The 12,708-nt window shown below is 45.5% G+C and overlaps 1 protein-coding gene across 2 annotated transcripts in view; it reads right to left on the minus strand.

Annotated features, from left to right (window-relative positions):
• Positions 1 to 9,083: 9,083 nt before the first annotated feature.
• The window catches only part of SIKE1 (suppressor of IKBKE 1), a gene marked incomplete at its 5' end in the record, with an annotated part of 135,870 nt that continues 132,245 nt past the window's right edge, over positions 9,084 to 12,708 (minus strand). For both annotated transcript variants that reach the window (XM_069633413.1, XM_069633414.1), the window contains 1 exon segment: positions 9,084 to 9,225. In XM_069633413.1, the coding sequence (XP_069489514.1) occupies positions 9,091 to 9,225 (135 nt within the window).

Below are 12,708 nucleotides of genomic sequence, written 5' to 3' on the forward strand. Positions count from 1 at the left end.
GGTTTATTCGCCATTTATTTTTGTTAAAGTCTTTCTCGTGTTTTACTCTGCACGCCAAACCGGGGATGACTCCTTTGTTCGCGGTCTTTTTGCGGGCTTCTGCACAGAAGCCCTCCTTAAGGCGCCTGATAGTCTAGGTAGGCAGGATGTGAGGGAGGGATCTTCGGACCCCTGCCATGGGTTCCCTTGGTAACCCTAGACGCACTCTTGTCTAATTGGCTAAGAAGACTGGCCTTGCCAGGCCAGCCACCCTGCTGTGTGATTGACAGCAAGGCTGTATGAATGGGGGGAAAACTGCATAAAAAGCAGGTCTCTGGGACTGGAAGAGCAGAGTCGCCACTGGAACGAAAGAACCAACGAGGAACTAGAAGAGGACCCCCCACCACGACTGAACTGCCCGGTAAAGCCCTGCTGCAGGTCTGAATCTCCAAATCCGATAACAGAGAAGATCCTCCAGGAAACTTCTTCCCTTGAGCTGGTGGGACCAACCAGTTTGCCCACACTACAAGCCAGGACCCCTCCTCTGGTCGAATTCTCTGTACAGAGCTACAGTGGGCCGGATAGCCAGGAAGGTCGGACCAAGCTTGGGTTTTAAGGAGCGTACCTTTTATTCGTTGTTTGGCGCTGCTGCTGGTTTCTTCCCTGGGTAGTGCAGCACCCTCCAGTCTTCCTACTTCTGATCAGTCCGACAGTCGCTCCAGGAACCGTGAGCCTGCAGGAACTACCAGGAATGTCTGCCTCAGCTACAGTCCCCTCTCTGTTTTAAGGTACTGTGCATTTCGCTCAGCCGCGGTGAAAGTGTTTGAAATCTTTCTCCAATCCGAGGGCTTGTCCTTCTCTTCTCTTTCAACTAACTTTTCTACCAACCAACCTTGCCCAGAATCTGTGCCATGAACTTTACCGCAAACTACTCTGAACTGTGTAATCTTGAGCAAAAGACTTTTGACCCATTGACTTTGGCCCTAAGCCTTTTCTACCTGATCTCCTCACTGTAGTGTCTCTTGTTCAATTGCCCAGAGTACTTGCCTGTTGGTCTTCTAATAACTTTGTCTTTCCCTCCCTTTTAAATTGCTGGAGTGCCATTTTGCTCCCACTTCATTTTGTGAGCTTAACTTGTCTGGAATTTAAGGGAAGTGGTGTGGTGTATTTATGATAGTGATTTTTAACTTGCTTAGGAAGGTGAACTGTTATACAACTGATAAGTAAATAAATATATATTCTTTTACTTAGAAACCTTGAGTCAGTGTTTGCCTGAATCATAGTAATTGCTGTCCTTTGTGTAACTATCTTGTACTGCTCACTTACTCTTGAGATAAGTCTGGCTGCTCCGCTACTGCCACCACTATAACTGTGTAGTACGGGCTTGTACCAAAGGTGAAATTGTACTGTCACTTGTAGTCTTAATTGTGTGTAGTGTTCCCAAAGGGCATATAATTCTGCCTAACAAGGATCACCTGGGTTGAGGAGATTTGGGGAATGGAGGGAGGATGTCCGTGGGTGAGACGCGGTATCCCCCATTCCCATTTCACGATGAACCTTCAGTCCCAAAAGCCTTTATGGGGTACTGTAAAACTCCATCCTTTTCTTCTTTCAAAATAAACCCTCGGAACTACCATCAGTATAGAGGGACCAATATGGAGTACTCCTGCTTTTATAGATGGGTGAGACACACATCCCTCTCCTTTTGTTGCAACAGGGAATTGTAAAAATACACCCTACTCTACCGCTACATTTGTATATTATTTCCAATCTCCCCCTCTCTCACATGCACCCACTGTCCCATATTCATATCCCTTTAAGACTTTGACGAGGAAGAGGCAACTGGGAGTAATGCACACATTCCTTAGTGCATACCACTTTGGTACTGGGACGAGAAAGAGGATTGTGGAACACCACTATAAAAGTCATGCATGTCCCATTGACAAAAGTGATTGTGGTCAGTGTGAGAAACTTATAAGTGTTTCATGACTCAGTCACTGGGGATCCCTTATTCAGGTGGCCAGGGAAGGGCCGTTGCTATTGGATCCCGACCCTGGGGGTGGACAAGCGAGGGAGGATCATCTGGGTAGGAGGCCCCTGTGGGAGGAGATACCGGAAGGTGAGACATGGTATCCCCTATTTTCTGACACTTATTCACCCATATTCCCCCTAACTTTATGGGACACTACAACTCCCATAACTCCCCTCATTTCCTTAGCCCAACTACAGAGTAAAAGAAGAGGCAGACTGAGACTAGGAAGATTTCCCCTAGTAACATGTACTGGCCTTGTCCCACTAATAAGGCCAGGCAAGGTCAGGCAATCGGTCACAATCACACACATCTGAAAATCATGGACTGTTTTGCAAACTAGAAAAGGTGGAGCACAGAAAGACACAGAGAGGAAGGCAGGGGCAAAGAAGGAAGGCGAGATGCATGGCGAGACAGGAGAGCAGCGGAGAGAAAGCTGCCAAGAATCAGGCTCGGAAGAACGGGAGATACCCAGACGCTGCAAGTTGAGGCAGGAGAAAGCATGGCGAGGGAACTGTGTCTCCAAGAAGCCAGAAGAGTTCAGAGAAGGGAGCTGAGGGGCCGGCTATTCCCTTTCCTCTATGTACCAGCAAGCTGCTAGTTTCCTCCCCTAAGCCGTGCGGAAGTGTCCGAGGGGCAAGTGGGCAAGACTCTGAACGCGATGAGTTGAAAAAAGAGATGTAAAAAGGTTGTGGAAGGGAGTTTTCCCGAGCTATGAGAAGCAGAGCTGTTTAGCTGGGAAGTGTTTCAGCCGTTAGTGTTTGAAGACAGACAAGCGAAGCGAAGCTCTGAGAAGCAGAGCTGTTTGAAGTCACGTAAGGGAAGCCCTGAAAGAATCCCTTCAAGAGAATTGTGATGCATATTAAACTGACAGATTTATGGGAGATCTGTGAACTGTGCATACTACCAACCTTAAAAGAACTTAAAGCCTGGATGAACTAAACTTGGAGAAGGGAGTGGTGAGCCCCTTTCATTGTCATTTTGACATTCTTTTAAAACACTCTTTATTTTCATCTATTTTCCCACACTTAGTTATTGTGAAACGATAGGGCAAGTATAGGTTTCTGACACAGACGGTTTCCTTTGTTTGACTGACTGACCTGGACCATTTTATTTTACTTTGCTGGTCGAGACTCCTCCACTTATAGAATTAGGGCCAGTTAGGAAGTGTCCAACCCCAATCAAACTTAATAAAGGTGTTGAAACATGTACCTTTTGTGTCTGTGTCCTTACTTGTGATACCATGCCTGCCTCAAATCAGGCAAAGGACTTGCACCGGCAGCCAATTAAGAGGCTACAGGGGCATAAATGGAAGAGAGACCCGTCACAAAAAGCAGAAGGTGTTGGCGAAGGAGAAAACCACCTGCCTGGTCAGGGCGCGGCAATCTGACATGGATTAGGCTGGAGAAGGGCCTGTGAGAAGGAAGCAGAGTGCTGCAGGAGAACGAGAAAGATGCTGAGGCCAGACTGAGCTGCTAGAGGGCCGGGAGCACTGCAGACACCTGAGCCGTGCCGCCCCAGCTGTAGCTGGAGAACACAGAAGCCTCACAAACACCGCCAACAGCAGCAAGAAGGTTCAGAAAAGCGAGCGCTACTCACCAGAGCTCACAACGAGAGGGGAGAGGGCAAAAGCCAAAGAGGAGAGCAAAAGCAACCAGAGGAGTTGCCGCACACCAGTGAGTGATGGAGTGGGTTCACTCATGCCAGGGCGCTCAAGGGGCTGAGTGTGGGCAAAGGAAGATGCCGAACGAGGAAAAACCTGTAATGAATGGGTCTGGAGACAGCAGAGAAAATATTGAATTCCAAACAAGCTGCAACATATTTAATAAATGATTGAATACGGAATTAAGGAAAAACTATGCAAAACATATGAAAATGCTGCACACATGAAAAGTGATGTGCATTTACGAACAAAGTGAAAATAAGTAAGAGGGATTTATGAACTATGTGAAAGTACAAGCTAAGTGAAAGCCAGTAATTAAAGCTTGGGAAGCAAGTAATGAGCAAATAATGAGCATAATTGGATAGTGTGAAAGCAAGGGGGTGACAAGGAGGTCACTAAGTGAGTTGTGTGAAAATCACATATTGACAAAGAGATTATCAAAGTGCGACCGATATCTATATGGACTAATGATACAGAGGCAGAGGGGAACAGTGTTGGCAAGGAAGTCCAATGAGAATCAATGAACATTATAAAATGCCATAGGTTATCAGTTGCTTGACCTGTGATGGTTGGACCATGTGGTCTGACAACTGCGCCTAGACTGAGTGACCCCTCCTTGGAGTGAACCAAGGAAAGTTAAGAAACTAAAGTTGTGGTGCCTAACCAGTGTTAAATTGACTAAAGAGAAAAGCCAGCTAAGTACATTGTTGCAAAGCCTGAAAGGATACAAGGTGGATTTGAAAGCAATATTGAAAGTTCGTAAAGTTGAACTGTGAATTTAAAGCTAAGAGTTGCCTTCTTGGGGAAGGAAACCCCCGAGGTTAATGGAACTGTGTTGAACTTGGAAAAGGAAACTCCAAGGCTTTGTGGAACTGTTTTGAACTTGGGGAGGGAACCCAGACGCTTTCTGGACCTGTGCTGAACTTGGAGAAGGTAACCCCAAGGTCGTTTTGTGGAATTGTTTTGAACTTGGGGAAGCTGAAAGCAAGCCCAGAGCTAGAAGAAGCTTAGAACTTTATGTTGAACACTGTTTCTTTGGTTGCTGACATCCCTACACATTGTATATCTTCAGTTGTGAGGGCAAGTATAGGTTTTGGACACAGACTTTTGAGTTGAACTTTATGACACCGACTCACCTTAGTTTCTTTATGTAGGGACATCCCACCTTAGCATAGGGCAAGTTAGGCCATACTCCATCCTGATCTTTGAGAAATAAATCTTTCTATTTAAGAAAAGTGAATCTGTTGTCTTTGTCTTACTTCATGAAGCCTTTGCAAATGGTGTCAAAGGAGTGGGATACACTCAATTGATACAAATTGAGGGAACCCTATTTGGCTGGTAGTTCAACAAATATCAGGGAAGGACACGATTGTAAGAGTTCAAGAGCACTGTCGAATTTTAGAACTAAAAAGTCACTTTACAGGCAATTGCAGATCCTGGTTAGTCGTCAAGATCTATTCTATAAATCATAGCTACTCCTTGACCGCCTTCCCTTGACCACCTATCATTTAAAACGCAAAGACAATATTTTTCTGACTATTAGAAAACCCCAGGCTTTGATTCGACCTAGAGCCCTAAGTCCTACCCATCAGGAACCAAGGTCCTCCTCTAGCCCATTCCATTGTTCTTCCCCTGAGTCGGTAAAGGAGAAGAACAAAGAGAACCCACATCCCATTAGAGAAATTGAAATCGGGGTACATTCCGACACCACCAAGGACCTAGACCTTTGTTCCATGTCCGACTCTGAAGAGAGTTCAGGGGATACCATATCATCTCGAGGACCAATGGCTTCTCTAGACGAAGTGCTAGCTTAACTGGCTACACAGCAGATGCAGGCTGAGGCAAGATTCCAAACAGGGTTGGAACGGCCGACTGCCGCTCAAGAAAAACCAAATATCCCACAGGGAGTTCTTCAACCCTACAAAGAGGGGAATGATCTGGGGAATTTCTTCTTGAATTTCGGAAGGTTAGCAGCCCAGCTCCGATGGGGGGATGAGTTAAAACTATGCTATCTGGAGCCTCTGTTGAAAGGAGAGTTACAGACATCTTACCAATTGTTAAACCTCCCAGGAACCGCCTCTTTTGCTGACATCAAGGAAGGGCTTCGCCAACAGGTAGGTCAAACCAGTTTTTACCATCAGAAATGTATGAGCCTTAAGTTAGGACCTGGGGAAACAATTGAGTTAGAAGAATGGGTTAAGAACGCTCTGTCATTGTGGTTAGGAAAGAAAACCTTACCCGAAGTGTTAGAACCCCTGAGCCTGGAACAGTTTTTTAATTCCTTGCCTGAATCATATCTTGCTTCATGATGCCTTCACAGTAGACCCATGTATTTCTTTAGTATTGGAGAAACAGCCACAACAGAAAGTACCAGGACGAATAAGAGCCCAGAAGACATGAAGATTACTAACTGCTAGTACTAGTACGAGGTGGCCCAGAGGATGCATGAAGATCAATCCATCAAGTGACTTTGACAATCTGCCAGGGCAGGACTGGCAACATTGTAGAAGGAGGACTAAAGACTTGGTCAAGCCCAGCCGGGAGGCAGCAGGTGTGGAAACCATCCCGAGTGGGAATTTCAAATCCTGTCTGCTGACCAGCGATGCCGAAGAGTGGAGGACGCAGGGAAATCACTGAGGAAGTTCTCAGTGGATGCCCCCTGGTTTTTGCTTTCAAGAGGATATTTTAGGACACCACCCGTATTCCAGGAGAAGGGAGTCATTCTCCTGGAGAAAGAACTTTCTGATGGATGATATATTCCTTTTTAGTTGCAGTGTAAGGATTGAAGTAGGTTCGTTTGGACTGACATTTTGACAGATCCTTTAGTTTTAGTTGGAGGCCGGGAAACCTCTCGTACAGATAGGGATACATCAATAAAAGTCTATAGCAACAAACATGCCACCCTTCTGTCAGCTTCCTGCTTCAAAATAGTAACAACAGGAACTGGCAATATATATTCTTTCCTTGGAGAACAAATGTATATGTCATTTTAATGAAGTGTTCTTTTTAAGATAGTCATATGTTTTATATTGGGGCAAAGTTGCAATAGTGAGCTTCAAAAGTACACAGTAAATAAACCTAACAGTGTTAGGTAGACTAGACAAACAGCTGTGAGAATAGTATTTTCGTTTGTGTAACCAAACCATTTATAATTTGTATTTTTATTTCTTTGTTCGTAAAAAACGTTATATGACATGAACGACTGCAATGTGTATATGTGTTATCAGATATTTATACTTGGATGGCAGTTCGTCGAAATAAAGTATTGTGATTGATTGTTTGGCCAGCTAGTGAAAAATGACAAAAATGCATCATAGGTCGGATTTGCAGGACACGCACAAACACTGTCTGTCCTAGGGCACCTCGGAGGAACCCACATAGTCCAGAGTAATCATTCGCACATGCATTCATATAAACTAAACTGTCTGTGCTTGGAGGCAAATGAAAAGTAGGAGTAGCCAAGATAAACCAGCATATTTGTATAGGACACCAAAAATAAAATATTGAAATGTAATTTTGGTCCCCAATAATAAAAAAAACCTCTCTTGGAAAGACTTCATAAAACCTATCAGATGTATCCTTACGGTATCAGCAGTCGTAAAGGAGAACTGAGGGAGAGCAAACGTGTCTTCTATGAACGCAAGGCATACAATCTGTCAACATGCGCTGAATTACTACATGCTTAAGGATGAGCAAATTCAGATGTGTTCGAAATGTAGCACTGTTATGACATAGGACTACACTTTCTAAGCCAGGCTTTTTTATTGATAACATAATTAAGGTATATGGTCCAAAGGATCACTCAAGATCATCGAAAAAGCCAAGCCATGCTTAGTCAATGGCCGTCTTAATCTCTTGTGCTTCCATGTGTAGATGACAGACAATATCGAAAGATCATGTGACAGTCATAGACAGCACTTTGATAACAATGTACCTATAATTGTTCACTCATTGTCCTTGAGGGTAATTATAAAGGGCACCCTGTTGAAGGCCCAACAATATAGATCATAAATTAAAGAAAGTATTATTTTGTGCAATACAAAACTAATACACTCCTGTTTACGGATCATCTACGCTACCTCATATCTATCCACCCATTTGCTGTGTGAATTCAACATCAATCATTCCCACAAACATAAGCTCTGAAAAGCAAGGTGCAGAGAAAACTATTTGCTAAGCACAGATGTCAACTGGGAGGGGGGGTTGTTAAAATAATGCCTTAAGTCTTTTTTCATATTCAACTTATAGTAGCAAAGGGTGGCTATACACTCAGACAACAATGCAGCACTCATGAAGTGGTTGGACCAATGCTTCACATTTACAGAAAAGATAGCATGTATTGTTTACGTAGTCAAATCGTCGTGCATGGAGCGGTTTCTCAATGACGGGTCAACATTCAAGTAAAAGGGCAAGCACAGAACAGTATTGTCCGTTCCTCCATCTTGAAATGAGGCCAACCGTGTGTAGCTTTGGAGAAAATAGAGGAGGTTCTATTCCAAAACGAACTAGGGAGTTACCCAATGTTAAATAACATGTACGCAAGAATTACATTAAGGAACCCCAAAGCCTGCTAAGCAACATCAGACAAAATCTAAACCCTTTCAACAAATCCCGTACTGCCACAACGTTTATAGTATGAGGTAATTGTGCGTTTCTTAGCTTCTCAAAGTACGCTTCATTTATGTTTTGGCGGCAAGTGACCAGCCAAGTTTATTGGTTTTCTGTCACAAAGCCCAACCAATCTCAACTGCTCGGAAATGAAGTACCTTCCCAAAGAGCCCAAGCGCAATGCTAAAGCTTAACTAAAGTATTGCTCACACCAATCAGCCAAAAGAAGCCTGGTTCTACTTGTGCAGTGTTAACTGCTTCCCGCTTTGGCTGTTGACAATTTCTTATATGAAGAGAATCACAGATAAATGGGCTTGCCAGACTCCACCATTATTTTCCACAGAGTGTAGAGACTCACTGAAGATCAGTTTGTCTAAATGGAGGCTTACATCTAATACCACATATAAGGGGTACATTTTCCCTACCTACTCCAAACATTGAAATTAAGTGGGGGAGACCTTCATCAGAAAACTGAATGATATGACAACAACAGCAGGGAAGTGGACCATGGCCATTAAGTGTGTTAGCACTCCTGAAAATCCTCAATTAACTTTGTGGCTCAGGTTCAATGTATTGTGGACAATATTTAGTTGACAAATATTGCTTCGTTACCAGTTCAAGGGTAGGTAATGAGACAAATCTAGAGTCGACCAAATGTCAAATTACACAACGTGCGCAATAAGCTTGACAGATTCTGTAACTGTACTCCTTCTCTCCAACAGCCATTTCTGCATTGCTATCGACACAAAAAAGAAATCCAAAATGAGGTGATTGGTCGTAATGAGATAAATACTCCAACAGTAGGACATTTTCAGTTGTTCTTTTTATTTGGTGGGAAGCTGTTCAGTTCAGTCTCCCCCGATCCCTTGTCAGCCAGCTCATCTTTCCTTGCCTGGATCGACTCTCTGCTGACGGACAGGATTTCATGGAGCTCCTTATTTTCAAGCTGCAAAACAAAGATCATCGAGAACATCAAATTATTTCCAAGGACACCGTTCATGTACATTAGCGCAATCTGTGTACGTAAAACTGTAAATGCCATAAACAAACAGAGTAACCGAGAAGTTGGATAGGGTCCACCTTTAGCTTTGCAGATATTCTAGGTTAGTGGTCCTGGCAGGTATTCTGCAACCCTTGTCCTGCCAACCCCAATCCAAGTGCGACCATTATTTAAAGCATGCTTATCTGTAGCCTCTCCGTGGAGAGCAAACTGTTTCATCAAAATGCCAATGCATGGATTATTCCATCGGTTTCCCTGCTCAAAATATCCTTTACTTGAAGACTGATTCTCAAACGACCCAGCCTATGATCTTCCTGCCAGGTTATCAATAGGCTAGAAGCCTACCCACTACCCTTCGGACAGTGGGTGGCTAAGCAAAGAGCAGGATGGGATAGCTAGCGCCAGCCCCTAAACCCATATGCTGCCTAAAGTCAATGTGATTTACTAAACAATGCTCCCGAAAGGCCATCAACACTTGGACTCATTTTGTAACTGCTTCACCTATATCGCCTCACTCACCCCGCACCATCCTCTACTATGCGCAATTTATGTGCAAGAGCTCTGAAGCGGCTGAACAGATTACAAAAACCCCACACAAATTAAATATCTTTTTTTTACACTCTGGAAGGCATGTCGGTGAATGTTCTTGTGCGCAAGGGCAACTGTCACAAACGTGTCTCTTGCAATCCGAATGATCATCAATGAATTACACAACTGTGTGCAAAACGGTTGTGTAACAGGTGTTCAATTTTTTTTAAAGCATTACTAATTGTCTCTTGCGCGCATTATAAAACTGCTGAAGCCGGGCACCATCAGGCTCGAAATGAAAGCATCATGGGCCTCATTACGAGTTTGCAGCAATTCTGCCGAATTCCTGGCAAAGTCGATTACCGTTACCACCACTTGGTCTTGTGGGGCTACCACGGAATTAAAAGGGGTGGTCGCTCTCAATTATTGAGTATTTTTGGTGGATTTGCTGCTGGTGGTATTACCTTGCAGTAAATCTACCGATTTTTGGTAGTAAAGTAGAGGATTTACCTCAGCAACAAGCTGGTGGTGAATGCACCCCTTTTCCTCCAACAATAGCATCATTTGGAAATAAAGGAAAAACAGCAGGAATTCCGTTACCACCAAAACAAGATATATGATATGGCATTTGTAACGCGCTTATACACAAGTGTTTCAAGGCGCGATGAGGCGGGGGGGACAAAGAGAAGACAGACAACGATCCTACTAGGCCAGGTGTCATACAAATCGCGCAAGTGCAAGGGTAGAGGGGTAGGGAAAAGTGCAAGGGGGAAAGGGAGAGGGGAAAGTGCAGTACAGGGTTAGTAGAATACAAGATAAATAATAAGGGCCAGCTGGTGGCAAGTGCAAGGTAAGTTCAGACAAGTGCTGGGAGGAGGGGCTGTAGGGATACAGAGACAGTCCCGCAGTGCAGGGGTTGCCAGGGAGGCAGTGCAGGGGAGAGTGGCTGGGCCAAGGACCGAGATCGGCGAGTGGCCCAGTTACAGATTCAGTGCAGTTTCAGTAATTTTAGCAGGGGAGAGGGGGAGAGAAAGCGGAGGCAAAGAGGAAGGTTTTGAGGTGCTTCCGGAACCGTAGATGTTTCTCCTCAAGTTTCAGGGAGGCAGGAAGGCTGTTCCAGAGGGAGGACCCTGCTGAGCAGAGAGATCTACCCCCACTCGTTGCTTGGAGAAGCGGCTGACCCAGATGGAGTTGGAGGCGGATGAGCGAAGAGCTCGAGAAGGAAGATATTTAGGAAGAGAGTGTTGAAGGTATTTTGGCCCAAGGCCCCAGAAGGCCTTGTGGACAATGCAGAGGGTTTTGAACTTAATCCTCGCAGCCACTGGGAGCCAGTGTAGTGATTACAGTCCTGGAGAGATACGGTCCCTGGGCTTGAGGCCAAGGACAAGTCTCGCAGTCCTGTTCTGGATGAGTTGCAAAGGGCGCAGAGTAGAGGCAGGCAGATTTAGATAGAGGCTGTTACAGTAGTCCAGCTTCGATAGAACAAGGGCTCTAGAGACAGTGAGCTTCTGGGGAAAGGAGAGGAAAGGAAGGATACCTCTGAGGAGGTGTAGCTGGTAGTGTGACTTCTTAGAGACGTCAGATGTGTGAGGAGAGAAAGAGTGTGGAGTCGAAGATTACCCCAAGGTTTTTAGCCTTGCAGGTGGGAGCAGGAAGAGGGCCAAGAGAGGCCGGCCAGAGAGCTGCAGGGAAGGAGGGAGTGGGTGTGTCGATGAGTAGAATCTCAGTCTTACTGGCATTAAGGCAGAGGTTGTTGGCGGCACACCATTCATGGATAGCACAAAGACAGTCAGAGATGTGGGAAGGGAGAAGAGGAGGCCGAGGGTAGCCTGAAATTGAGGTGGGTATAATCCGCATAGCACTGAAAGTTGGGGCAGAGAGCGGCGATGCGGTGGGCAAGAAGTGGCAGATACTGGTTGAACAACCAGGGAGAGAGGTTAGATCCCTGGGGGACACCACAGGTAGAGAAAAAGATGTCAGAGAGGAAGGACCCCAGTTGGACCTGGAAGGGTCGATTGGAGAGGAAAGAGGTCAGCCACGCCAGAGCCTGACCAGTGATAACCAGGTTATCACAGAGACGGTTGAGCAGGATGGTATGGTTGACAGTATCAAAGGCAGAAGAGAGATCAAGCAAAATGAGAACACATGGGGTGTTAGAGTCAAGGTTCGAGAGCAGGTCCTCACGGATGTTCGGGAGAGCAGTTTCATGCTTCTGGCAGCTCTGAAGCCAGACTGATGGTCATGAAGACTACCAACAGATTCAGCATGGAGATTAAGCTGGGAGATGGCCAGTTTCTCCAGGAGCTTGCCCAGGAAGGGAGTGATAGAGATTGGGCGATAGTTAGCCAGGCAGGAGGGGTTGGAAGAGGGTTTCTTAAGAAGGGGGTGCACAAGGGAGTGCTTGAGGGGAGATGGGAAGACTCCAGAGGCGAAGGAGTGATTGCACAAGTCAGCCAGGGCAGGAGCCAAGGAGTCGATGTGGTGCTTGATAGTTTTGGAGGAACAGGGGTGGACCTGTTTTGACTAGACTTTCATAGATCGGACTTGTCGCGAAACCTCGTCAGCAGAAAAAAGGAGAAAGGCAGAGAAGGAGGGAGGAGGGGTGGCTGCAGAAGGGCCAGAGGAAGAGCAGGGAATAGAGGGGGGGGGGTGATAGGAGGAGAGTGAGGACAGGATGTCCTGAGTTTTTTAAATGAAGTGAGAGGCCAGTGCCATGCAGGGGGTCTGGGAGGCGACAGGACAGGTAGAGACTGCAGCAGGGTTGGCCAGCTCCTTGCAGATTTTAAAGAGTTCGGCTGAAGTGGTGGAAAGTGTTGGTAACAGAATTACTGCCACTTTATTCCCACACCGCCAAACTTGCAATGAGGCCCCATACTGAGCCACATTTTAGAAAATCTAGCT

The sequence above is a fragment of the Ambystoma mexicanum genome, chromosome 13, assembly GCF_040938575.1.
Source record: "Ambystoma mexicanum isolate Mex_15411 chromosome 13, UKY_AmexF1_1, whole genome shotgun sequence".
NCBI lineage: Eukaryota > Metazoa > Chordata > Amphibia > Caudata > Ambystomatidae > Ambystoma > Ambystoma mexicanum.